The following is a 24,332-nucleotide window of genomic DNA, read 5'->3' on the forward strand; positions in this document are numbered from 1 at the left end:
TTTGATGTGATGGGGCAGGGAGTATATGAGAAATCTCTGAACATTCTGGTCACTTTTGCTATAAACTTGAAACAGCTCTAAAAATTAAATTCTATTTAAAAGGGCTGTAACTACATGAAAATGCAATTATTAGCTTTTTGGCTATAATAAAGCCAGCCATCAGAAAACAGTTCAAGCTCTGGCTCTGTCACCTGCCAGCTATGTGGCCTTGGGCAGGTCACTCAATCTCTCTGAGCCTTCTGGTGTAGGAAGGCACTGTGAGAGACTGGGGGTGGGAGGGGCCCCTCCCCTGGGGAAACGGCTCCGTGGTGGAGCAGCTGAGATGCAGCTGGGCCTGTGGCCTGTGAGGCAGTCTTGTGGCTGCCTCCTCCCCCAGCCCGCACCTCAGGTCTGCAGCTGGGTCCTGCCTCCTCTCAGGTGGGCCATGGCCGGGACCTGGCTTCTGCTTCTCCTGGCCCTCGAGTGTCCAGCCCTGCCCACAGGTGAGCACCCTCCCTGCATCCCTCTCTGCACCCCATCCGTCTGCCCAGCCCACTCCAACACGCTAGGCTTCCCTGGGTGTGGGTGGGATGCAGGGAGGCAGGACAGGGGTATTTGAGGGCCCTCTGGGGAGGCTCTCCCCAGAAGCCCATCATCCCCTTCCCCATTGTACTCTACCTGCCAGCTACCGCACTCCGGGCTCCCAAGTCCTGCTCCCTTGGAGTCCACAGAGTTGGTAGGGAGGGCAGTCAGTCTCGGAGATATAGAGAAACCAGAGTAAGCTGGACAGGTGTCCGTAATGGGCGGGAGGATAGCCAGATCGTGTTGTGCTACGTAGGGTGGTGGGACACAGGCACCATTGTGAGGTCCCCCCTTCCTGTCCAGTCTCCTGCCCTCAGGGCTCAGGGTGTCTTGTGTTTACTCCCAGCTCCCCTTACCAGTGGATTCTCAGAAGTCTCAAGGCCCCAGTGACTTCCCGGGTGAATTTACCCACCTTCCCCAACCCTGGTCGTTCAAAGATGAAGGCTGGAGACAAAAGACTCGAATTCTGAGAATTCCAGCTTCATCTACAAGCATGTTGGTGGTGGGGGAAGGTCCTTGACCTTTGAATTATGGCCTCTCCGTGTTCTAAAGCTGACCCCCAGTATGTCACAAACTTTTCCTTGCTAGGGAGATAAACCACACCCATGTGGAGCAAGGAGAGTCTGTGGCAGGAGGCCTGAGCTCTGGGAGGGAAGCAGCCAGAGTGAGGAGGAGCAATCCTGGGAGGCTTCATGGAGGAGGCAGACACTCAACTCAACTTGGGGAATGTCTCTCTGTACGGCTGAAAGGTCTCAGGAGGTCGAGCATCCTGGAGCTCATTCCCAGCCTTCCCTCCTCCCTTTGTTTGTGATGTCTTATTAACATGTGTATTGATGATAATACTAACACTTTCCTTCCAAGTTGTTTTATATTCATGATCTTTATCCTTCACAGCAATTTTACTGTGCTGGTGTTATTAACCCCATTACATTTATAGGACAATTTAGACTCAGGAAATCAAATGGATGAGTCAGGAGTCAAACCAACTCTGTCTGAGGCCATGTCCCAGGCTTGGTCCACTGTGTCATATAGCAAAATCTTAGTCATTCTTCCAGATGGGGTGGTCTGTGGGATCTGGAGTCATAGAGATCTCAGTTCAAATCCTGAGTGGGCTACTTACCATCCACCTGCTTCTAGGTCAGTTATTTGACCTTCAAGAAATCTTTTGTGAGCATCCCCGATCTCTAAGTCCCCATAAGGCCCTCTGGCATCCTTCTCTGCACCCTGGGGCATTTCTTTAGCCTGCCTGCACTTAACTCATTGTGCAAATTTGTTGGTAGGTTTTAACCTTTGAGATTCTATTTATATGAAAAGATATCCAACTGTTCAAAAATAACGTTTATATATTAAATGAGTCATCTTTCCCAAAAAGAATAAGTGTGGAAAATCAGGACTATTCTGGAAAAGGTAGGACAAATGTTTATAGTCCTCACATGACTTACTTTTATTTTTTAATTTTAAAATAATACAGACATACACTTTAAATGGATGAACTGTATGGTACATGAATTATATCTAAACAAAGTTATTAAAAAATAATACAGACTTACAGAAAAGAACCAAGAATAACACAAAAAACACTCATGCACATTCCATTCAGATTAACAAATGGTTAAAATTTTGCCATATTTGAATCAGATTTTTTTTAAAGAAACAAAAATCACAGATACATTTGAGGCCCCTTTTGATCTCATTACAGATCCTATTTTCTTCCCTTCCTCCCCAGAGGTAACCACTCTCCTGAGGCTGGCACAACAAGGTACTGTAAGTATTTGTTTGCATCTGCTGTCCCTCTCATGGGACTGAGATCACTGAGAGCGGGGACAATATTTTACTTAATGTTGTATCCCCAACGCCTGGCACAGAAAGGGTCAGATAAGACAGATGGGTGATGGATGGATGGAAGGACAGATGGATGGATGAATAGAAGGAAGTGTGGATAGATGGATGGGTGGATGAAGATATAGATGGAAAGGAGAGAGAATAGATGTAGGGAAGATGGACGATGGAAGAAAGGATGGATGAATGAAAGGGTGGAGGGAATGAAGATGGTTAGATGGATAAATGCAAGGAGAGAGGGATGGATGAGTGGGTGGAAGGATAGACTGCTACTGTGAGATGCTGGCTTGGAGGGCATGGACAGATCCAGCCCCACCACAAGTGTGTGCTCTCCTGTAGGTGCGGGCAGCACACCCTTCCCCTCTCTGGCCCCACCAATCACACTTTTGGTGGATGGAAAGCAGCAGACGCTGGTGGTCTGCTTGGTCCTTGACGTTGCACCTCCTGGCCTCGAGAGTCCCATCTGGTTCTCAGCTGGCAACGGCAGCTCACTGGATGCGTTCACCTATGGTCCTTCCCCAGCGGCGGATGGCACCTGGACTAGCTTGGCTCAGCTCTCCCTACCCTCTGAAGAGCTGGCAGCCTGGGAGACCCTGGTCTGCCATACCGGGCCTGAGGCTGGAGAACAGAGCCAGAGCACACAGCCCCTACAGCTGTCAGGTGGGGACAGAGCCTGCACCTCTGAGGCTGCTCCCTGCCCCTGGAACCAGGGTATGGTGGGAGGGAGGACAGACTCCAGACCATGGGGCATGAAGGGCATCCAAGTGCCAACCATCTAGGCTCAGAGCAGGGTGATCTCAGGGCCCTGAATCCTGGGATTTGCAACTGTGGTATCTCATTCAAATCCAGGCTCTGATACATGACTTCTAAGAGGTAATAATGTCTCCTCCCTCCTAGGGTTAATCTCTCTATATATATACCTGGGGTTACTGTCTGTATATAAATTACCCTTAATATGACACCCTACTCACCGGAACCAGACAATAATTAAACAGTAAATTGCTATCACTCACTGTTTACTCTGTGCCGGGCATGGCAAGTAAACACTTCACATTTATGAAGTGGGTCCTATTACTCCCATTGCACAGGCACAGAGAGGTAGTCCAAAGCCAGCCGTTATTATTACTGACCAGAAGGCTTACATCCTCTTTTTGGATTATGTTAGTTTTGTCATCTTCCAGATGGAAATGTTTGTTGAATAAATGCCCCCACCTTCTAAAGAAGGCTGCTAAGAAAATTGATTCATTGTCTAAAAGAGCTGAGGCATCTCAGCCTCCCAGGGGAACAGAACAGGGGACAGCCTGGAGGGAGGGAGATCTGGGCCCCTCAGAGGACTTGCTGTAGATGGACTCAGAGTGTCCATTGCTGGTTCCTTTGTCCATTTATCCAACATGCCATGAGCGGCTGCCCTGAGCAGGGCTGGGGCATAGCACTGGGGTGGAGGACACAGCCCATCCCATTGACTCACTCCCTTCTCTTTGCCTGGCAGGAGAGGCTTCCTCAACCAGGACCTGCCTCTGGGAGCCTCTCCGAGGTGAGTACTGTGGGCCAGGATCTCAGGCTCTGTTGGGCTCTGGCTTGATGGTCCCCTTGGGGATTAATGGGTGTTCCCTGAAGAGGCTGCCTTGCTAGGCTAGGGCACTGGCTAGCCTGGGCCTCTGCCAACCCGCAGGTCAGATGGGGATTAAATCCCCTGATCCCGGCCTAATTTCTGGACACCAGTTGAGAAAAGCACGTGAGAGTTAGCAGAAGGGTCCTTGAAGCTCTCCGTGGGCAGCCCAGAGGGATGGTCTCAGCATCAGAGCCTTGGGAGATTCTTGGGAGTCCAGGGAGACTTGGGAGACTGCGTGGTGGCAAGTCCAACCATCTGCTGGACACAGAGTCATGAACCAGGTTCTGCTTCCCAACCAGAGAAATTTGAGCTGATGACTCTCCTCCTTATGGGATGCTAACTCCTGCCTGACCTTCAATCCCCTTGGTTGTTGAGGAATAAAAGAAAATGAAGGCTAGGAAGGTGTTTATTATTCCCAGACAGAGCTGAGGTTAGGCGCCAGGAAGGACGTTCCCTGATTACCTTTTGTCTGGTGAACATTCTCCCGCGGGGCGGGTGGAAGGCTGAACAGCGGCCTGCGGGGCCGCTCACCCGCGCCTTCTCTCCCGCAGGGACGCGGGGCCAGGCGCTGCGGCTGGGGGCGCTGCGGCTGCTGCTCTTCAAGATGCTGCTGCTGGACGTGCTCCTGACCTGCAGCCGCCTCCGCGCGCTGCCCGCCGCGCGGGGAAACCCTGCCGGGCCGTCCTGCCCGAGGGACCCCAGGCTCCCCGTGCCTCTCGCGGCCCCGCGGGCCGATCGCCTTCTCTTCCCGAAGCCTTCGCCGGTAGGATCGCCCGCAGCCCCCACCGACAGGCTTCGCCGCAGTGATGGGGGGACCACAGGGCTCAGCCTGTCCGCCCCGCCGGCGCTTCAGCCCCGCAACAGCTGCGGGGTTCACACCCGCCGTCCGGGTCGGGATCCCAGGAGCCTGGTCTGGGAAGATCGGGCCGCTCATGCTCAGGGCCGGGTGCTCCAGACCCGCCCTCAGTATTCCTGCCTCAAGCCTTGGAGCATTTCTCTGTGATCTGCCTCCCCCAGCTGACAGGAGCATCCTGGGGGCTAGGGTCGGTCTCCCCCATCAAACTGAGGGCTAAGGGAAATGGCTTTGTCTCTCCTATCAGACTGGAAGCCCCTTGAGGGTGGTGATCGACCCAGGCACTGGGACATCTGAGGTGCAGATATCTGGGAACAATTAAAGGAGAACTTATATGACACAGGCAAATGAAAAATATTTTAATTCATGTCTACTATAGGAGGAGGGAACTGGGTAGATTTAGAGGAGGCAGAAATCTTGGAAGACTTCCTGAGGGTAAGAGCCTGGGAATTGCAGAGTGGGGCCAGGGGTTGGGGAGGATGCTGTCCCACCTCTGTCTCCTTTCCCCATCACCAGGCATGAGGCAAGGCCCTCTATATTCATCTCCTCACCCTGGCCCAATCTCTCTTGAGAGTTGAGGGCAAGGAGCCCAGGAACCCAGGAAGATAGGGTGTTGGGCCTTATGTGAAATCTTGTACAGACTTGATGGAAAAGAGCAGGGCCAGGATCCCAGGGTGACGAGATCATATCCAATGCCAAGATCACAGGTCATAATTCCAAACTTACATGTTATTAATCAACAAAGGGTCACTATTCACTTGACAAATATTCAGTGAGAGTCAGCTCTGAGCCAGGCAGGCACTAAAGAGGGTTTTGTTTTATTTCCTGAAGAGAGTTCTTGCACTGATAGAATGTGAAGCTCCCACACTGGAGTGTAACCTGTGTGTCCCCTGTTTACCCAGTGCTGGCAGGAAATCCAGCCTTTCCCAGGGTTTTCCCTCCAATAATCACCCCAAGAATCTCTGGGTGCTTTCATGTGACTCCAGATGTCCTCTGGGCAGCATAGGACAGTTTCCTGGATCAATGGCCCCTCTTTAGTCTTCCTTCCCCTAGAGTGGCAGTGGGGAATTATGCTCCAACACCCCCCCACACACATGGCATCAATGACACTCCCAGCTTCCCTGAGCCTGTGTCCTCGAAGCTGCTGTTCAAGGAAAACCCTCACCTTCCCCTCCACTGTCCATCTCTCCCCAGCCTGGAAGGAGATTCTCCCACCTCTTTTTTGGATTCTTGAAGGAGGGAGAGGTTAGAACTTCTGGAATGAATCTGTCCACCATCCCCCTAACACACAGACTGAGGAAGGGGTAGGCTGGGTGGCAGCGGGGGTGTATCCAGCCATAACCTCAGACTTTCTCCAGCTGCTCTTCCTTCCCAGGTCTCAGCCCAGATACTGAGGCCAGAGCATATGCCAAACTAATCTGTGTCTCAGTAAATGCCCTCAGAGACCCATTTGTTTATTCTGGAAGCAGACTCCCCTGAGCTTCAGTGCTCTTTCCTCTCTCGCCCTCATTTCCCCAATTCTGCCCTGCCCCAGACTCTGAATCCCAACTGAGCTGGCTTAACATTATTTCCCAGGAGGACTCTCTGGCCCTGGAAATCAAGTGCTATGGTCAGACTCTGAGCCTCTCTGAGTCTTACGAAGCCTGCAGAACATGGAGGCCCTCAGGAGGTGTCCTCATCCTGGTATATACACTGTGGAACTCTACATACCACGGCTCCTGCTTATCCAAAGTGCCTTGTCACTCACACGATTGTTTTGAGCAAGCAGCTAGACCAGGAAATGACAAGTCGATGCACTGAGCATCAGTCTTTTAAGTCTTTATAAAATAGCATAAATATCTAACCTCTGGGAAGGAAACATAGGCACTAGAGAAACAGGGGTTTATGGACAAAAATGGAATTTGCATACAACTTCCCAGAGAAGCAGCCTTGGTCTGCGTGTGTCCGTAGGACACTGAGCTCAGGGGTAGCCTGAAGCAGCCCAAAGACCCAGAGTCCTCCTCTTGAGGACACAGTGGGGTGGGGGGGTTGTTCATTGAGCCAGGCTCCGAGTTGTTGCCAGGGAGAAGGAAGGAAATGCAATCGTTCATTAGCCAAGTCCCTGCCTTCTGGGACCTCAAAATCTAAAGACATAAATAATAGGGCAGAAAAGGGGATGAGGTCACACGCTAAAAAAAAAAAAAAAAAAAAATTAACCAGTGAACTTTTTACAATCTGCCCAATAAGCTTTAGTTCCATTAACCTATTTGAGTTTCCCAGGAATAGGCAAGCCTTGAACAGCAGCTAGGAGGATCACTTTTGTCATCAGACGAAAACTGAGGTTCGGAGAGGAAGTGATTCGTTCTAGTTCTCACCGGGGCAAGTCTAGGGTTACTGGGCATAATAATAAAGCTGCCTGAGGGCTGGGGACCGTTTGAGTTCCGGTCTCATTCACAGCGCTTACTAGAGTGACTGGACATTACAACAATAAAAACAATCATTATAGTAGTAAATTTTTAAAACAAGTGCTCATTCAGTAAGAGTTTGCTGTATTATGACCCGAGAGGGGGAAGTGACGTGCGAGGAGGCGGAGAAGGTATGTGTCGGCCTTTCCCACGTCTTCCAGGACCAGAGCGCTGCTTCCTCTCTCCTGGTCCTGGTCTCTTCTAGCCCCTCCCAGAGCCTCCGTTAGGGGTGGGAAAAGATGTGCCATAGGTCACTGAGGACACCATCCGATCTCTCACTGGCCGAGGCCGAAAAAAAGATAGTTTTCCCATTCGCTAGCGGGCAAACCCCCAAAAGCCCATTGGCTGCGTCGTCCGCGGGCCTCCGTCGGCTTTGGGGGCGGGCCGAGGCGGCCTGAGGAGGGAGCGCGCCGGGGGCTCGCGGTTGCCCCGGTTACGCCCAGGCACGTGTGCAGTCCCGGGAGCGGCTCCGGGAAGCTGCCCAGCGCGCGCAGCCGGAGGAAGCGCAGCCCGGTCCGCTGGGGTCGGGCCCGGCTGGGCCATGGAGCCGTTACCTGAGCCCGTGTCCCTGCCCCAGCCCGTGCCCCGCTGTTTTCTGCTTTTTCCCCTGTTATTACTGCTGCTGCTGCTACTGCCGGCCCCACAGCTGGGCCCGAGGCAGGCCCGAGCAGATGAGACCGACTGGGTTCGGCTGCCCAGCAAATGCGAAGGTGAGGGGGCGGGGCCCACGAGGAGTATGCTGCTGGGGGGCGGGGCTTGCGGAGAATAGGGGTGCAAGGTCCTGGGCTCTGGAAAGAGTCTCCGCTCCTCGAACCTTCTGTGTGCCTGGCGCTGTTCTGGACGCTGGGGACGGGGCGGGCGAGAGATCAGGTCTTGTTGCACCTGGAGCTCAGAAATCGGTGGAAACAACCAATTATAATCGGGGTAGTAGATGCCGTGATAGAGGAGGTACAGGGCTTTGGGGGCTGGGTAAGGAGCATTTAATCTAGCCTAGGGCTGGGGAAAAGGCTTCGTCCAGGAAGCGCAAAGAGTGATTAGGAGTTAGACGGGTGAAGAAAAGTGAAAAGAGAGGGCCCCACCCAGGAAGCCACAGATGCAGAGGCCTACAAGCAAAGGATAAGTTTGAGGAACTGAAAAGAGCCATGTGGCTGGTCTTGGGGGAAGAAGAGCTTGAGACTCTCCCCTTGTGCCCTCACCCAACCTATTTTGTGTAATTAGAGTCTCCCCCGCTGGCTGTGGGCCCCTTGAGGGCAGGGACCTTGGCTCGGATATTTATTCACACTGTGCTTGGTAGGCACCCAATGAATATACTTGGAATAAGTATGAATAAACGGGGGCGCGGGGCGCTGTGGGTGTGGGTGGAGGAAGGAGGAGGGTCCGAGACCCATCATTTTGGGGGAAGAATGGAACCTGGGGGAGCTTGGTGAGGGAGGAAGATTTTAGGAATGTGGGACAAGAGTGAATCCCAAAGACATGGGGTGGAGATGTGGAACTTCAGAGAGAGAGAAGAGAGCACCAGCACACAAAGCGGCCATCCAGGACTGCCGACGGCCTCCCTTTTTTTCCCTCCCCTCCATTTCTTGGTTTCCTCCTCAGACCTTTACAGCCTCTTCTTCCTTCTCACCTCCCTAACCCCAGCCTCCCACCCCTGAAAGTTGGCTATAAATCTATTGCATCCAAATTCGAAGCCTACGGCTGGCCAGATGTTCCCTAAGCTGTGGGAAGTGGGGGTGGCCCAGGATGCATAATCCTTTCATCTGAGAGATTAGAGGTGAGATACTTCCGAGAGGAGCTGACTTCACTGGTGGGCCTTCCGATATGGGTTCTGGCCTGTACTTTACCCCACTCCCTTGAATAGACAGTCGGAGGGTTTGGATGCCTTCCTGTCACTCTTCCTCTAGTCATAACCAATAGCCTTTGAGGGTTTCACTTCCCCTTCTCATTTTCTATCGTATTCTGATACCACAGAGCCCTTACTGTTTCTCTTATTATTCTCATAGCCTAAGAAACTCACATTTCTTTTCCTTAAGAGACTCAAAGAAGCATAGAGCTGGCAAAGATCTTGAGATCATTCTAGTCTGACCTGATGTTGCAGGTAACTGATAAAGAATAATTTAAAAGGGACTTTCAGTCGCAGGATGGCTTGGCAAACTCCAGCCCTTAAGTTCCTCTTAGTAGTGTATTTACATTTATTTATCACTGTTATAACTTTATTATTAATGCTGACTGGCCCACAAAGTCTGCCTCCTGGCTCAGTAGTCTGAGTGGAACAGGCTTTGGCCCCGAGGGAGGAGAACCTGCCCAGAAAAAAGCAGGTAGATGTCCATGAGGATCTGGGGTCTGTGCTACGGATCTCCTCCAAGTCTGGTTCTGGGTGGAATCCCCAGAGGGGGCTTGACAAGGTAAGGTTTGGAAGAGTTGGGAAGCGAGGTTATGGTTGATGGGTTCCAGCCCTGTAGGGCCTAGAACACTGTGGGAGAGGAGTGCGTGGGAGAGGAGGGCACGGGAGCCAGAGAAATGATGAGCTTGCACAGAGGGCAGGATAGAGGAGGGGAGGGAGCCCAGATGGTCCTGGATGGAGAGCCAGGGAGGTGAGACACCCTCAGTTCACTGCAGACTCTGAGATCACTGGCTTATATCTTGGAATTTTCATGTGTTCCAAGTTCTCCAAGCCACGTATTAATGGGTATGTTTTAAAGTTCCACCAAGCAAGCCTGCAGGGGATTGATTTGTTTTGGTGGTAAGTTGGTTTTCTACCTAACTCTGCTGTTGGTGTTATAAAAACGCTGATGGCATTTAGGCTGCAGACCATATTTCATTGGGAGACATCAGAAGCTGCCTTGACCACACATTTTCTCTGAGCAATGTTTATCAAGTACCCAACACACAAAGTCCCAGACTAGAGGAATAAAGAAAAAATCCAGTACATAATCCTAATACTGAGCACCCTTGTGGTCTAATTGGAGAGACACATGAGATGACCACGGCCCTTAGTGAGAGCATAGATCCTGCAGAGTCCCAGAATGAAATCAAGAGCAGGTGGGATTCATCCAGAAGCGCTTCCTGGGGGAGGAGGCTTTGAGGGTGAGGTTGGGAGAATGGGCAGACAAGCCCCAAAGCCCCTAGAGGGCATCAAGCACTTTCCTAAGGCCTCGGGCACTTCACACTTCCAGTGCTAACGCTCCTTATGCAATGGTAATTATTTGTTTAACTACTTTCCGCTCCTTTGGACTGAGTATCTGGAAGGGAGGGACCTTGTTTTCATCTCTGTATCCCCAGGCAGTGCCTGACACATAGGAGTTGCTTAATAACTGTTTGAGGAAGAGTAAGTGGAAATGAGAAAATGAATGTACAAAAAACAGAAGAAACAGGCCTCTGGGGGAGGAGGGAGCAAATTAACTTGGTAGGAATAGAGAGCTGGTGTTGGAACAACATGTGAAAAAAAGTAATAAAATAGCCGTAAAAGACATTTGGGGGACAACTGGAGAGAAGTTTGAGTGTGGACTGAGCATTAGATGATACTGGAATTATTGCTAATTTTCCGAGGATTGTAATTGTTTTATGGCTAGGGAGGAGAAGGTCCTTGTTCTCAGGAGACGGGTGATGACTTATTTAGGAGTGAAGATCATGATGTCCGCAACTTACTTTCAAAATGGTTTAGCAAAAACAACGTGTGTATTGTTGAGATCTATTATTATCACATTGTTTCATATTATACATTGGAGGGAGAGTGTGGTAAATCATTAATGAGTGGAAGGTATATAGTTATTCATTGTACTCCTTCAGCTTCTCTATATGTTTGAAATTTTGAAAGTACAATAAACGATTGAAATGAAGTCGATAGGACAAGGGCCAAGACTGGACTTGGGGCAGTGGATTTTGGAGCCAAGTTTCCTTCACTCAGTGAACTCCATTTGGTGGTCTGGTGCTAACTCCTTCTCTGCTCCAAGCATTGACTCGACCCAGTCTAGGAGAGGCATCCACTTGGGTCTGTTTTGCTGGGAGCCAGCTCCCGTCAAAGACTCGGATGCACTCAGTAGGCTGTGCTGTGTATCCCTCCCATAGTGTGTAAATATGTTGCTGTGGAGCTGAAGTCAGCCTTTGAGGAAACCGGCAAGACCAAGGAGGTGATTGACACGGGCTACGGCATCCTGGACCGCAAGGCCTCCGGAGTCAAATACACCAAGTCGTAAGCGAACAGGGGACCCACTGGCCTGGCCTGCTTTGTTCCTTGGGGTTTCAGTGGCTTGAAGTTTCCTTCTCCCTTCCCATGGGAAGGCAGTTCTAACTGAGACCTGAGTTTGCCCACTGGTTCTCCCCACAACTGACTGTGTGGGCTTCATAAATCCCTGCACTCTTCTGGGCTTCAGATTCCTCATCTGTAAAAGCAAGACTGTTGGACCTTCTCAGTGATCCCTAGACTCTTGGATTTCATGGACCAATGTTTAAAAATATAGGATTGCCTAAAACTTTTAATTTTGTCAGATATAAATATTAAAAACAAACCAAAAAACACTTCCATCAACTATGATCATCCTTTCAAAATGAAATGATAGCTTAACATCAAATTTTAACACATTTTGCTTTATTAAAAAAAAAACTACTGAATCATTTAGCTTTATTAAAAAAAATTCCTTCCCATAGAGCTGTTAAAATTGTCTCTCTGGTCTGTGTTCCAGCATTTCAGAGCCCCTAGACCAGATGACCTATCTTCCTTCCAGCCCTGACTTCCCGTTGGTGAGATGCGCAGGCGCTGGGGTAGCAGGGCTGGAGGGACGGACCACTAACTCACTGGGGCGACGAGGGGACTCAGGCCCTCTTGTGCTGCTGTCTCGGCAGGGACTTACGGTTAATCGAAGTCACTGAGACCATCTGCAAGCGGCTCCTGGACTACAGCCTGCACAAGGAGAGGACTGGCAGCAACCGGTTTGCCAAGGTTGGGTTTGTGCCTGCCCTTCATCCCCCCTGGGGCCAGGCTGCTGGTCTGGGTGCCACTGGAGGATCGTGCCCTCGGAGCTGCCCTCCTCGGCCTCTCCTCGATCTTCATCCATTGCTGTTTGCACCCCTGCCCTCCTGAGTGGCTGACTTTCCAGTGTCAGTGAGCACATTCCTGATGGCCTGGGCCTGCCCATCGGGTCCTGCCTCAGCCTCAGGCAGAGATGCTCCCGGGTGGGAGTCCCCGTGGGGACCTAAGCACTTGCACAGGGAGAACTCAGGATATACAGAGTTGTAGGGGTTTAGAGGAGATGTCAGGAGACTCTTGGAGGTGGGTAGTGACTACCTGGTCATTCCTTTGGGCCCACAGGGCCCCTCCCTGGACCTCCATCATGGTGCCTTTATGACATTTAATGCACTTACTGTGTTCACGAATGCTTCTCTCCCTGGAAAAGGAGCTTTCTTGCAACAAGACTCATATTTCTTTGTCTCCGCATCTTCCGTGCCTGGTAAGAGAGCCGTCTCCCACGTTTCTCTGCCTAAGTACCCTTCTAGCAAAGGAGCTCCATCAGAAACCTCTGGGACACCCAGAGGAATAGTCTCAAGCCACAAAAGTCTTGGGTTTTCTTAATTTTATACTAATGTTGTACTCAGTAATAAATCTATGTTTACTTTCATGTAAAAATGTTCAAAGTTATTTTCCATAGCAAAAAATAAAAAATAATAAAATAAAATAAAATAAAATAAAATAAAATAAAATAAAATAAAATAAAATAAAATAAAACCGAACCAACCTAACCATTCACCAGTAGGGGAGTGGTTAAATAAATTAATATGGCCATTCAGTGGACTATTATACAACTGTGAAGCCAAGAACAAGGTAGCTATTTGTGAATGGAACTAAAACCATCTCCAAAATATATTATTAAGCCATTTAAAAGTCAAGGTGCAGAATAATCTGTATGATTTATACTGCTGCTTTGCAAAAAGCGGGGGTGGAGGCGAGGAGGATATATTTGTGTGTGCGTGCACGCATTATCTCCAGAAAGACAGAGGAAATAGACTGTATGTTGTCTCTGGGGAGGAGACCTAGGGAGCTGGCAGAAGTATTTTTACAGAACCAAGAGTCCTGCCTGCCTTGCCTGTGCCATCTTCCCACCAAGGAAAGACACAAGCCGGGGGAAGAACCTGAAGCAGGGGTGGGTGTGGGGGAGTGAGTGTGCCCACCACAGGGAGGGGAGAGAGCAGGACACACTAATTTCCTGGAAAAGGAGTTTGGTTCAAAGGGCCTGAGGGTGACAACAGAGCTTTTTGAAAGGACAGTACGTGTGTAGAGGGATTATGGGACTCTGGCCTAAAAGAGGGGAGAGGAGATCAAGTGTGAGAAGCCATCAGGGGTCTTGATCTTGACTTCGAGCTAGGTCCTTGGGCCTCCAGCAGCACCGGGAGAGGAAAGGTGCCTCTCTCCAGCCTCTCATGTCCGGTCCCCTCTTCCAGGGCATGTCAGAGACCTTTGAAACGCTACACAACCTGGTGCACAAAGGGGTCAAGGTGGTGATGGACATCCCTTACGAGCTGTGGAACGAGACCTCGGCGGAGGTGGCCGACCTCAAGAAGCAGGTATGGGCCCCTCTGCCCTTGGAGGCGGTTGTGCCCCACAGGACTGGGTAGGGGGATGGGTCTGAGGCCGCAGAAGGCTATCAGGAGCCAGGGGACCATGTCAAGTCATTTCATCTCCTCTGGCTTCAGCCTCCTCAGGGGAATCACAGCCACCCCACTGTCCGGCAGTGGGTTGTGAGGCTCGGCCGGGCTCCCCCGGGAGAAGTCAGTGCCAGGGCTTTGCCAGCGTGAGGTGTTGTGATTCACAGTGTGACGTACTGGTGGAGGAGTTCGAGGAGGTGATCGAGGACTGGTACAGGAACCATCAGGAGGAGGACCTGACACAGTTTCTCTGTGCCAACCACGTGCTGAAGGGCAAGGACACCAGTGAGTCTGAGGGCCGTCAGCCTTGGTTGTATGATCGTATTGTCTGCTCCCCCTCGGGGGAGGTGGGTAGGGAGAGGACGGAAAAGAAATAAGAAACGGGCATCGTAGCATCTCTGTCCTCAGGGAGCTTGATGGGACAGTTGGGAAAGGCCCAGACATCCCCAGTGGCTCTGCCGTCAGTGCTCCTCACCCAGCAGACCAGCTTGTTGAGGGTGTCTGTCCTCTCACTCAGGCTGCCTGGCAGAGCAATGGTCTGGCAAGAAGGGGGACACAGCCGCCTTGGGCGGGAAGAAGTCCAAGAAGAAGAGCAGCAGGGCCAAGGCCGCTGGTGGCAACAGCAGCAAACAGAGGAAGGAGCTGGGTGGCCTCGAGGGAGACCCCAGCCCTGAGGAGGACGAGGGCATCCAGAAGGCATCCCCCCTCACACACAGCCCCCCTGATGAGCTCTGAGCTGAACCCAGCGGCTCCTGCTGACCAAGACCGCTGACCCGGAAGCAGAAGGGTCTGGGCTATGGCTCTGGCCTCAGGCCTGCCTGCCTCGGCTGTGCCTCTTCCTGCTGCAGACAGACTCCAGCCCTGGAAGAACTCAGATCAGCTGCAGCTGGCCCGGGCCGTCCTCTTCCCTCTGCCCACGGAGCGCCCCTCTCCTGACACAGGCTTCAGACAGGACTGCCGAGGACTCAGCATGGACTCGGGTGGGCAGGGTTCGGAGCTGGACCCCAGGACTGCAGCTTGGAGCCTGTCACCCCCTCACTCCTCCCGGCACCAGGAAGCGAGACGGAGACCCCCAGCTCCTCCTCTGCCCACCCTCTTGTGGACAATTTGTGCTCTGCCCGGCCCTCCCCAGGGCTCACAGAGTAAAAACCATTTGGCCTTTTTCGTCCCAATTTCTGAGTCCCCTTCAGCCCCTCAGAGGGGCCCGGAGCCCATTATGGCTCTTCCTGCTCCTCACCTTCCAGCCGTGGGGGATGAGGTTGAGAGGCTGTTCCCATCCTCTCATTACTGAGGCCTAACCGGCTGACTGGGGAACAGCAGGTGTATGGAGGGCGGCGGGGTGTGGGGTGAGGCTGGGCACAGTGCTTGGGCCTGGGACCTGCCCCTCAGCTGCACTTGGCCTACTTGAACCCCCCAGGCTGGGAGGGGCCTCATTCCTTCCCTGCATCCCACCTCTCCTCTCTCCCCCAAGGTCTTCCCGTTTGTTGTGTAAAGTGTACACGAGTGACCACACCGGCTCCCGCCCCTGCCCTCCACCTCTGTCTGGCCCTGCCTGTTGGTCTTGAACCTTGTTCCCTGATGACTACACCTGATCACTCTGCACTTCCTAACTGTTGTGCCTGGAGCCTAGAGGGGAGGACAGCCCAGTCCCCCAACAACAGCTGGTTACACCATATTCTCTAGGAGCAGGGGAGGAACGGGAAGGCTGGCCTCTGGGGAGAAGGGGTGGGAAGCTCAGGCACCTCCCCAGTTTGTCCTGAGGGCAGAGATCAGTGGCGTCAGTAGCAATGGTGATGATGCTAGTGCTTTAACCCTAACAGTGCACTTGGGTGGTAGCTGTTAGCCCCATTTTGTAGAAGGAGAAACTGAGGCTCAAGTCAAGGGATACACCCGAAGCCCTCCTGTTGGTAGTGGTAGACCTGCCCTCAGACTCTGGCTTTGAGCGCCAGTGCATTGTATCCACAGGATCCTGCAGCTGCAGGACCCCTTCCCCACTGACACCTGGCACTGACCACGTGGTTCATATTGAACTGGTTTGGATTCTTACCCTTAAAGCCCCCCCACTAACAAGTCTCTTCTAAAAGGAAAATAGGAAGCAGCTGTTGCTTCTTGGAAGGTGAGAATGGCGGAAGGGGCCGCCACGTCCCCAGGAGCACCCGCGCTGAGGCCAGCAGGTAGGACCAGCACTGCTGAGGGGTCCCAGACTCCAGCTTCCAGACAAGAGACTCTGGGGTCCCTTCAACCTGGGCTCAGTCCCTCTTTCCCTCCCCGAGGTGGGGACACCGAGGCCATAGAGAGTGGGGCAAACTGGGAAGCTGCTTCTCCTCTGGCCTATGAGGCTTAGAACAGGCCCTTGGAGGATGATCCTTTTTGGTCTGGCCCCCACCTCCCCATCTCCAGTGCTGATACCACCCGCTGTTGAAGGGGCCATGGGCAGAGATTCCAGTCCTGGACTTTGTTCTGAACACAGGAGACAACTGGGGTCAGGCATTGGAACCCAGGGCTGTCTAGGGTTTGATGGCCAGTCTGACTCCCTTATCCTATCACTAACCCACAGCACTTCAGTGCCTGGCTTACTTCTGTCCCCAGAGTTTCACTGTCCTTAGAGTAGGATGAGGCAAGACCTATCCCCTCCCTGGGGTGTTGGCCCAGGGGCCAAATCCCAGGCCAAGGACCAGCCCAGAGGGCGGGCAGCTCTGTGACTGTGTTGCTCTTTGACCTGTGGCTGCGTGATGAGCACCCTCTCCCGCCCCCCACAAGGCCAGACATATTGCACACTCACTAGCTCCCCACCTACCCACCCCAGCAGGCAGCTTCTCCCTGGCCCAGTCTGGAAAAGAAAGAAGGCAGGATCTGGCTTCGCCACCACACACAGGCTTCTTTGAACTTGAATATTGCCTCCCACTTTCCCACATCCCTTCCCTCCATGAGGTGAGGGTACTGTCTGGGCTTGAGTGAGCCTGACTTCAATCTCCTTATTAGAAACCTGATGAAAATAGGGTTTCCTGCCCTCACCTGGACGTGAGAGTCACTTGGATGCTTGTTAAACATGCTGATGTCTGGGCCCCCCTCAGACTTCCTGGGTGGGAGATCTAGGAGTCCGTGTGGGTCTTAAGATGAGGCCAGGTGGAACCCACTTCACCAGGAAGAATTTGGGTCTTGTGTTCACAGGGGCCAAGGCCTAATGAAGCCACATCTGGTCCTCAGAGACACGAATTGTCAGAACCTCAGAGAGGATCTCTCTCCCTGTTGGAGACATGCATCACCCAGAACCACAAAGGTCGATGGGCAAACCTCGAGGTCAGTTTGTCAGTTTGTTCCAGTTCAGTGATAAGTTTCAGGTGCCGGGGCTCTGTAGTCTCAGAAGTGGCTGCATTGGGACCTCTCTGTATTTGTTTTAAGAGATAGCCCCTAGGAGTCTGGCTCCTCCCTTTATTTCCAAGTTCCTGGGCGGTATTAATGTGCAGCATCTTTTTGCAAGTTAGAAAGTGGTGCTCTTCACACCTTTGACTCCCATCTGTCAGAAAGTTACTTTAATAAAAGTTTTGTTAGAGTAAGACACCTGACTGCCAGAATTCCTGCCAGAAAATGATAACAAATATACAAGCTCATGAGTTTTGCAATTTGCATTGAAGCCCCTTAAATATGGAGAATTTGTGCAGTGCACAACCTGTCCACATGTTCACAGCTGCCTTAAATCACTTTAGGTCACAAGTACGAACAAAATTCCTCTCATTTTTTGATCTTGAAAGAAAAGCACATGTTTTCGTGACAGATGCATGGTCCACACCTAACTGGTTTATGGAAGGACTCTGTACTAATCCTAGCAGCAGAGACAGCTGAATCCCTCTTGAACATCCCCTGATGCCCTAGTTTGCGCTATAAGGAGTTTAATAATAATAATAGTAGTCACTTTTTTGAGTGTGTGTTACTATGTGGCAAGCACAGCTCTACATGGTTTTACATAGTTTACTCACTTAATATTTAATGACCTTCACAAGGCCATGGATTCAAAGTAAAATACAGGAAAGTCCACATAGGTGTACAGCTCAGTTAATTTTTACAATCTGAACACCGAAGTCACCAGCACACACATGATACATTGTTACCATCACCCAGAATCCCCCACTCCCTACACACACGCTCTACAAAAAGAACGGGGATTTTTGTCTGTTTTGTTCACTGCAGTATCCCCAGCACTCAGAGTTGCCACTTAATAACTATCTGTTGAATGAACAGAGCACAGAAAGGTTAAATAACTTACCCAAGGTCACACATTTAGGAAGTGGCCCAACCAGGTTGCGAGTCCCAGTGGAATGGCTTCAGTGCCCTGGGGCATAACCCCAATGCTGTAGAACCCTGCAGCCACAGCCAGTTGGCTCAGACCATCTTTCCTCCACGTGGCTCTCTTCTAGAAGGCACGCTAATCTATTTATGTCTTCAGAGTTCCATGTTGGACGTGCAGTTGGGAGCGAGTTAACCTTCAAGTCTTTCTCCCTTTTCACTTTACAGTTGTGGATAGTTTAAAAGCAGCTGACCCTGACACTGCCCTCTAGGGCTGGCTTCTCTTCACAATTTCTTTAAGAGGAATCCAGTTTTCTTCATTCTTTCTTTAAAAGTGTACCGTCCACTTATTAAGGTTGTACTGGCCAACAGAACTTAAACTCTCACCAAGATGATTGTGATTCTCTACAGGGAGGTGTTGCACATTGACAGGGAGAAGTGGGCTGACCCCATCACCAGCTCCAGGGTGGCGACATCTATCCTCATCACTTCTCTAAAATAGAAAAGGTTCTCAATCCAAAAAAAACAAGACACTCAAAAAGCCAGATGTTATTTTGTTAGGAATTATACTCACCAAAGTGGTCTTGCTATTTTATTCTTCATCTCATCAAGATGTGAAGCCATCTGCTAAATCACCTGTTTCAATGAGTGGTCCTGGCTTCCATTCCCAGCACCTCCATAAAAAGAAAGAAACCTAATTACCGACCCTGCCGCAAGAAAAAAAAAAAAATCAACAAAGTATGAAATGGTCAAAGAGAACCTCTTTTCCACACATTGGTGGACTTCTCATAGATACACTAAGCTTAATGGTAATGTCGCCACCACTAATTTGTGTTACAACCACCAATTTAGGAACCACTTTTACACTCACTTGATGGGACTTTATTAAAGCAGATTAAGTCTTTCATGGTATATTGAGAGGCCAAAAAAGGATCCATTGTGATAAATCTGCTAGCAGAGTCCATGCTGGTGGGCGGCTTCCCACCCCACCCACAGCGTCCCAGTGTTCAACAGCAGAGAAGAGTTTTTCCTAAGGGCTTAGACTAGAGTTTGGAAATGGGCATACCTCCTCTGAACAATGAATTTCTACCTGTTCTGAATTAAAACAAAAACAGCCAGGATGTCTGCCGTTTGTAGTCACTATACATATACATAATTCACAATTTTAAGATTTTAATGTGTCCTCAAACAGGAATAGCCTTGGAGTTTGTCAGGTTGCAGCCGTATTTCCAACCTAGAATCTTTTTTGCAAATATACATTTGGGGATGCAGAATTTAGTCTTTTCGGCCAATTACAAATAATAAGCATTGCATATTAAAAATACCACCAATCCTTGTTTTCAGCTAAGTGAAAGTATAAATTGATATGTATTCTGTGACCTTCCCTTCCATGGCCCAGGACCTCAGATTTGGGTTATCTAAAATTCACAGGGACTAATCAAGTAAAACAAAAGGCAGTTTTGATATATTTCAGTGGACAAAGAATGTGGACAATTTAGAGATGAAGGACTGCAATTACTTGGTACATTTTGGTAGTAATTAAAGAAGATTACAACAATTAGATACAATTTTCTACCCATTGAAATATCAATGAATAATATCTTCATATAGAGAAGAGTTGAAACAAACATTTGTTTTGGGTGACAGCATCAATTAACAGAAAAATTCCATTTGGAGAATGATTTCATCATAATCATCCACATGTTCACTCTCTTGAAAAATCGTGGGAGCATTTTAAATGTTCAGAGCTTGGGGAATGATTAAACAAGTCGCAGCACATCCACTCAGTGTAGCCAAAAAATGGTTTACGCCAAGTAATTTATGACCAAGAGAAGAAAACATGGTTTTGAGAGTTAAAAGTGGAAAAAGAAAGAAAAAGTTGTCTGAAATTGCATGTGTACTGTGATCTCAACTTTTAAAAAATGCTTCTGGATGAGAAAGAAATCAAATAATTATTAACTTCAGAACAAAAATCTTGTCTTTGAAATGGAAAGTGCATTTAGAAGCTATTCACAACTTATATGAGTTTTTAAAAATCCAAATTTGCCATCAGCATTCATATTATTTTAAAAAATCATATTATAAACTCCCCAGTATAGTGTCTTTCTAAGCCTGTTGCCAAAGACCTGTCTGTGGGGTCAGTGTGAGCACGAGACTCCATTACTTGGACATGGCCCATTCAAGACTGTCTCTGTGCCAAAAATAGAAAGGTGAGAATGATTATATATCTTTGGGATTCCTCCAGCTCCAGGATTCTATAGGTCGTAAAAGGATGAGGGGAGGGGAGGTTTCTTTGTTCCAGACTCCATAACTGGCCCTTTCTGAAGCCAGAAGAACAAAGACAGGTGAGGAAGGCTGTTCTTGCTGTCTGGGGCTTCCCTGGGTGGCAGCATCTTCCTGAATCCACTTCAGTCCAGGGTCTTGTCCCAGGAAGAGACCTTATGCTTTGAGGAGGAAGGGTAGATGTATACTAACCAAATGAAATGACCAATTTATAAAGCAACAATGAGCAATATAATAGCAAGAGCACCAAGCACTCCCACCCCAACCCTGGACTTCCTACGCTGTGGCCACCTCCGTGGAAAGCAGTGGGTCTTTAGAAGGGCGCTTGGTTGGAGAGGAGTTGGAACCAGACTCCATCTCAGATGGCTCACAGAAAACCTGAAGCATCACCTCCACGACAGAAGAGCACTTGACCCCCGGGGAGAGGGATGATCCCTTGGGAACTGCTCCTGGACTTGGAAAACCAGGCCAGCATTTTCCCCAGACACTCCTCATTCTTCCCTTCCCTGGCTGGCTAGGCTCTCCTTCAGCTGGACTTTTTTCCACTGTGGACGTTTCAGCCCTGGGCGCTCATCTCTGTGGACTGTGAAGTTTCTTTCCAGCTTGGGACAGGGGATGGAGCGGGCCATCTCACAGCTCCTTCTTCTCCTGGCCCCTCCCGGGTCCTCCTGCGCATGGGTTAAGTAGATAGGGGCCTGGGAGGGTCCTTTCCCGCCATAGGATCGTCCAGAGGTCGGATCTTAAGGAAGGCGAGAAGGACTCGTCCAGGATTGCCAAGCAGCGCCCTCCCCGCGGCCCTGGGCCCAGAGCCCAGCAGGGGCGTGCCCCCGCGCTCACCTGCCATTGGGCAGGTGGGGCCGCCGGCGCTCCGCCAGGGGCCGTGTTATAAATGCCGAGCGGGCGGCGGCGGCGGAACAAGGCTCGTCGCAGGATGGTGGACAGCGTGTACCGGACCCGCTCCCTGGGGGTGGCGGCTGAAGGGCTCCCGGACCAGTATGCGGACGGAGAGGCAGCACGCGTGTGGCAGCTCTACATCGGGGACACTCGCAGCCGCACTGCCGAGTACAAGGCCTGGCTGCTCGGGCTGCTGCGCCAGCACGGCTGTCAGCGGGTGCTCGACGTGGCCTGCGGCACCGGGTGAGTCGGGGCAGGGGACAGCGGGACCCGGGGTAGCAGGCGGCCGGGGCAGGCCGGGGGTTAGCGAGGGCCGGGGAAACCGGGGGCTGGCGGTGGATGGTGGGGAGACAAGACCGGCTCGGCCCAGGCTGCCGGATCGCGGGACCACGCAGGCACGTCGGGGCAGCCTCCTCTGCCGACCCGGAGCCGGGCCGGGGCGCGACGCCAGGGCCTGAAAAAAGTGCCCAGGCAGAACGGCAGGGCGAGGCTGACGGCAGGAAGAGCGCGAGGAGACCCAGGGAGGGAGCAAGGGTGTGGGCACAGCGGATTCGCCTGGGGGGCGGCGCAAGGACCAGGCTTTGAGGTCAGATTTTCGCTCCTCTCATTCCTCGCGTGATGGCCTTGGGCAGCATTAACAGTTAACACTTGTTCAACGTTTGCCCCGCCAAAGCCCTGTGCTGGGTGCTCTTGATTACATCAGTTTTTAAAATCCTCACAAAACCCAATTGAGGTAAGTAGTGATACCCGTTTACAGTTGTAAAACTTTGGCCTCGGAGAGGTAAAGGTGGAGAGGAGGTGCAGACCCAGGCTGGTTAGGGTCTGACCTGTGCTCTAAACCACCGTGCTACATGCCCTCCTGTGCTCAAGTGAATTTCCAGGAGCCTCAGTTTGTCCCCTTCCCCAAATGGGGATAACACCATCTACCTCCACGTATTGCCATGAGGATTAATGCACATTTCTAGTATGCTTGGCTTGGAATAGATGCTAAAATATAAAAGTTGCCACTCAGTGATAGATTTACCAGGTCATTTGAGGTCAGTGGAGAGAGCCTGGGAACAGGAAGCAGAGAAATGGACTCTGAAGAGCTGAGGAGATGGAAGTGTCCAGCACAGGGCCTCCTCCTTGCCTTCCCAGGCCCTTCTGACTGTCCCTCTCGGCCTCTCCCTGCCTCTCCCTGCCTCTCCTTCCGGGTGCTGCCCAGGGTGGACTCCATCATGCTGGTGGAAGAGGGCTTCAATGTGACAAGCGTGGATGCCAGTGACAAGATGCTGAAGTATGCGCTTAAAGAGCGCTGGAACCGGCGGCACGAGCCCTCCTTCGACAAGTGGGGTAAATGTGTCCAGTCAGGCCCCCTCAGCCCAGCCCCCAAGGACACAGTTCTCTCTGCCCTGGGATCCCTTAGCTCCTGTGGTGGGGTGTTTTGTTCTTCTCAAGGAAGACAGTAAAATTACTGTCATTTCCCTGAAATGGGAGGCTTAGGCACCAGAATGAGGTATCTAGTATGAGGAGCTAGTTTTAATTATGTGTAGTGTCTTGTCCCCCTCTCCCCGAGTAAAAACCCATAAGCACAGAACCCTCCTTCCCATGGTAACCATGGCTTCCTCCTCCTTGGACCCCTGTTCCTCTTCACCCATCTTGTTCATAATGATCCACTCCCCCAGACTGGATGTGTGTGTCTTGAAGGGGAAATTGAGACAGGACTGCACTTGGTGGTGGAGGGTACTGCTGGTACCTGATCCCTCTTCACCTTCCCGGCTCCTAGTCATTGAAGAAGCCAACTGGTTGACTCTGGACAAAGATGTGCCTCAGCCACCAGGGGGTGGCTTTGATGCTGTCATTTGCCTTGGAAACAGTTTTGCCCACTTGCCAGACTGCAAAGGTGAGAGAGGGTGTGGCCCTGGGCACAGACCCTGCTTTAAACTATATCCTTTCCAGACCCCTGGGGATGAGAAAGATGGGAGGGAGACTGGTGCTGGGGGCTCTGGGCAGACGTAGCCTCTCTGCCCCTGCCTGGAGTTCAGGGGACCAGAGCGAGCACCGGCTGGCACTGAAGAACATCGCAAGCATGGTGCGATCAGGGGGCGTGCTGGTCATCGATCACCGCAACTATGATCACATCCTCAGCACAGGCTGCGCGCCCCCAGGAAAGAACATCTATTATAAGGTGGGGCCCCTGAGGGAGGGAGGGACCAGAGTGGGAGGTGTGATCCTGGCCCCACGGTAGCTGCAGAAGCTAACGCAGCCTGCTACCACCACCTGCAGAGTGACCTGACCAAGGACATCAGGACATCAGTGCTGACAGTGAACAACAAGGCCCACATGGTGACCCTGGACTACACGGTGCAGGTGCCAGGGACTGGCCAGGACAGTTCTCCTGGCTTGAGGTACCCACTCGGTGAAGCAGGGGTTGGGGGGAAGGGTGCTGAGCCCACCAGTCCTCATGGTTGGTCGGGGGCTCTGTTGCAGTAAGTTCCGGCTCTCCTACTACCCTCACTGTCTGGCATCCTTCACGGAGTTGCTTCAAACAGCCTTCGGGGGCAAGTGTCAGCACAGCATCCTGGGCGACTTCAAGCCTTACAAGCCAGGCCAGGCCTACATTCCCTGCTATTTCATCCACGTGCTCAAGAGGACAGACTGAGCAAGGCCTCAGCTCCCCAGACCACTGCCCAGGAGCTGCCAGGCTCTGTCTGGAGAGGAGGGGACCAGTAACCCTACACTAAACCCAGCCCCCAGTGCAAATCCTGGGGTGGGTGAGGGTAAGGGCAGTCTGCAGCTGGGGAGCAGGGATTTGGGTTCAGACAGATGGAAGGGGGAACAATATAGTCTGTGCCTTTTTCAGACTTTATGTGTTGTGTTTATGTCGTAAGGATCAGGCTTCTGTGGTACCCACCTGCCCGCCCCTGGGTTTACTCCTCCACAGCCT

General features: G+C 51.4%; 3 protein-coding genes across 5 annotated transcripts; all 3 read left to right on the top strand.

The window, feature by feature from the left end:
• Positions 1-424: 424 nt before the first annotated feature.
• Positions 425-5,015, top strand: PTCRA (pre T cell antigen receptor alpha). Its single transcript, XM_064476087.1, has 5 exons — positions 425-482; positions 2,288-2,320; positions 2,740-3,060; positions 3,890-3,934; positions 4,564-5,015. The coding sequence occupies exons 1-5, from the start codon at positions 425-427 to the stop codon at positions 5,013-5,015; spliced, it is 909 nt and encodes a 302-aa protein (XP_064332157.1).
• Positions 5,016-7,715: 2,700 nt separating this feature from the next.
• Positions 7,716-15,117, top strand: CNPY3 (canopy FGF signaling regulator 3). 3 transcript variants are annotated; one of them, XM_064476500.1, is made up of 8 exons: positions 7,716-8,019; positions 11,375-11,498; positions 11,989-12,046; positions 12,123-12,245; positions 12,700-12,753; positions 13,742-13,864; positions 14,113-14,230; positions 14,463-15,117. In XM_064476500.1, exons 1-8 carry the CDS (start codon positions 7,851-7,853, stop codon positions 14,678-14,680), a joined length of 987 nt encoding a protein of 328 aa, XP_064332570.1. In that variant the 5' UTR covers positions 7,716-7,850; the 3' UTR covers positions 14,681-15,117. The 3 variants fall into 3 exon arrangements, with proteins under 3 accessions (XP_064332570.1, XP_064332571.1, XP_010977789.2); XM_064476501.1 differs by lacking the exon at positions 12,700-12,753 and having other exon boundaries at positions 7,721-8,019; XM_010979487.3 differs by lacking the exons at positions 11,989-12,046; positions 12,700-12,753 and having other exon boundaries at positions 7,727-8,019; positions 12,149-12,245.
• Positions 15,118-19,377: 4,260 nt separating this feature from the next.
• On the top strand, positions 19,378-24,248 carry GNMT (glycine N-methyltransferase). Its single transcript, XM_031434670.2, has 6 exons — positions 19,378-21,649; positions 22,611-22,738; positions 23,172-23,288; positions 23,431-23,573; positions 23,672-23,793; positions 23,876-24,248. The coding sequence occupies exons 1-6, from the start codon at positions 21,402-21,404 to the stop codon at positions 24,045-24,047; spliced, it is 930 nt and encodes a 309-aa protein (XP_031290530.1). The 5' UTR covers positions 19,378-21,401; the 3' UTR covers positions 24,048-24,248.
• The last annotated feature ends 84 nt before the right edge of the window (positions 24,249-24,332 follow it).

This window comes from Camelus dromedarius, chromosome 19 (genome assembly GCF_036321535.1).
Source record: "Camelus dromedarius isolate mCamDro1 chromosome 19, mCamDro1.pat, whole genome shotgun sequence".
Classification (NCBI taxonomy): Eukaryota; Metazoa; Chordata; class Mammalia; order Artiodactyla; family Camelidae; genus Camelus; species Camelus dromedarius.

Excerpts from the sequence above, each read along its gene's own strand:
- PTCRA (XM_064476087.1), top strand. The coding sequence starts at position 425 with ATGGCCGGGACCTGGCTTCTGCTTCTCCTGGCCCTCGAGTGTCCAGCC. Across the intron at positions 483-2,287 it reads GTGTCCAGCCCTGCCCACAG|AGGTAACCACTCTCCTGAGG; the intron begins GTGAGCACCCTC and ends CTTCCTCCCCAG. Across the intron at positions 2,321-2,739 it reads CCTGAGGCTGGCACAACAAG|GTGCGGGCAGCACACCCTTC; the intron begins GTACTGTAAGTA and ends GCTCTCCTGTAG.
- CNPY3 (XM_064476500.1), top strand. The coding sequence starts at position 7,851 with ATGGAGCCGTTACCTGAGCCCGTGTCCCTGCCCCAGCCCGTGCCCCGC. Across the intron at positions 11,499-11,988 it reads GGAGTCAAATACACCAAGTC|CATTTCAGAGCCCCTAGACC; the intron begins GTAAGCGAACAG and ends TCTGTGTTCCAG. Across the intron at positions 12,754-13,741 it reads CTCCGCATCTTCCGTGCCTG|GGCATGTCAGAGACCTTTGA; the intron begins GTAAGAGAGCCG and ends CCCCTCTTCCAG.
- GNMT (XM_031434670.2), top strand. The coding sequence starts at position 21,402 with ATGCCGAGCGGGCGGCGGCGGCGGAACAAGGCTCGTCGCAGGATGGTG. Across the intron at positions 22,739-23,171 it reads GCCCTCCTTCGACAAGTGGG|TCATTGAAGAAGCCAACTGG; the intron begins GTAAATGTGTCC and ends CCCGGCTCCTAG. Across the intron at positions 23,794-23,875 it reads GACAGTTCTCCTGGCTTGAG|TAAGTTCCGGCTCTCCTACT; the intron begins GTACCCACTCGG and ends GCTCTGTTGCAG.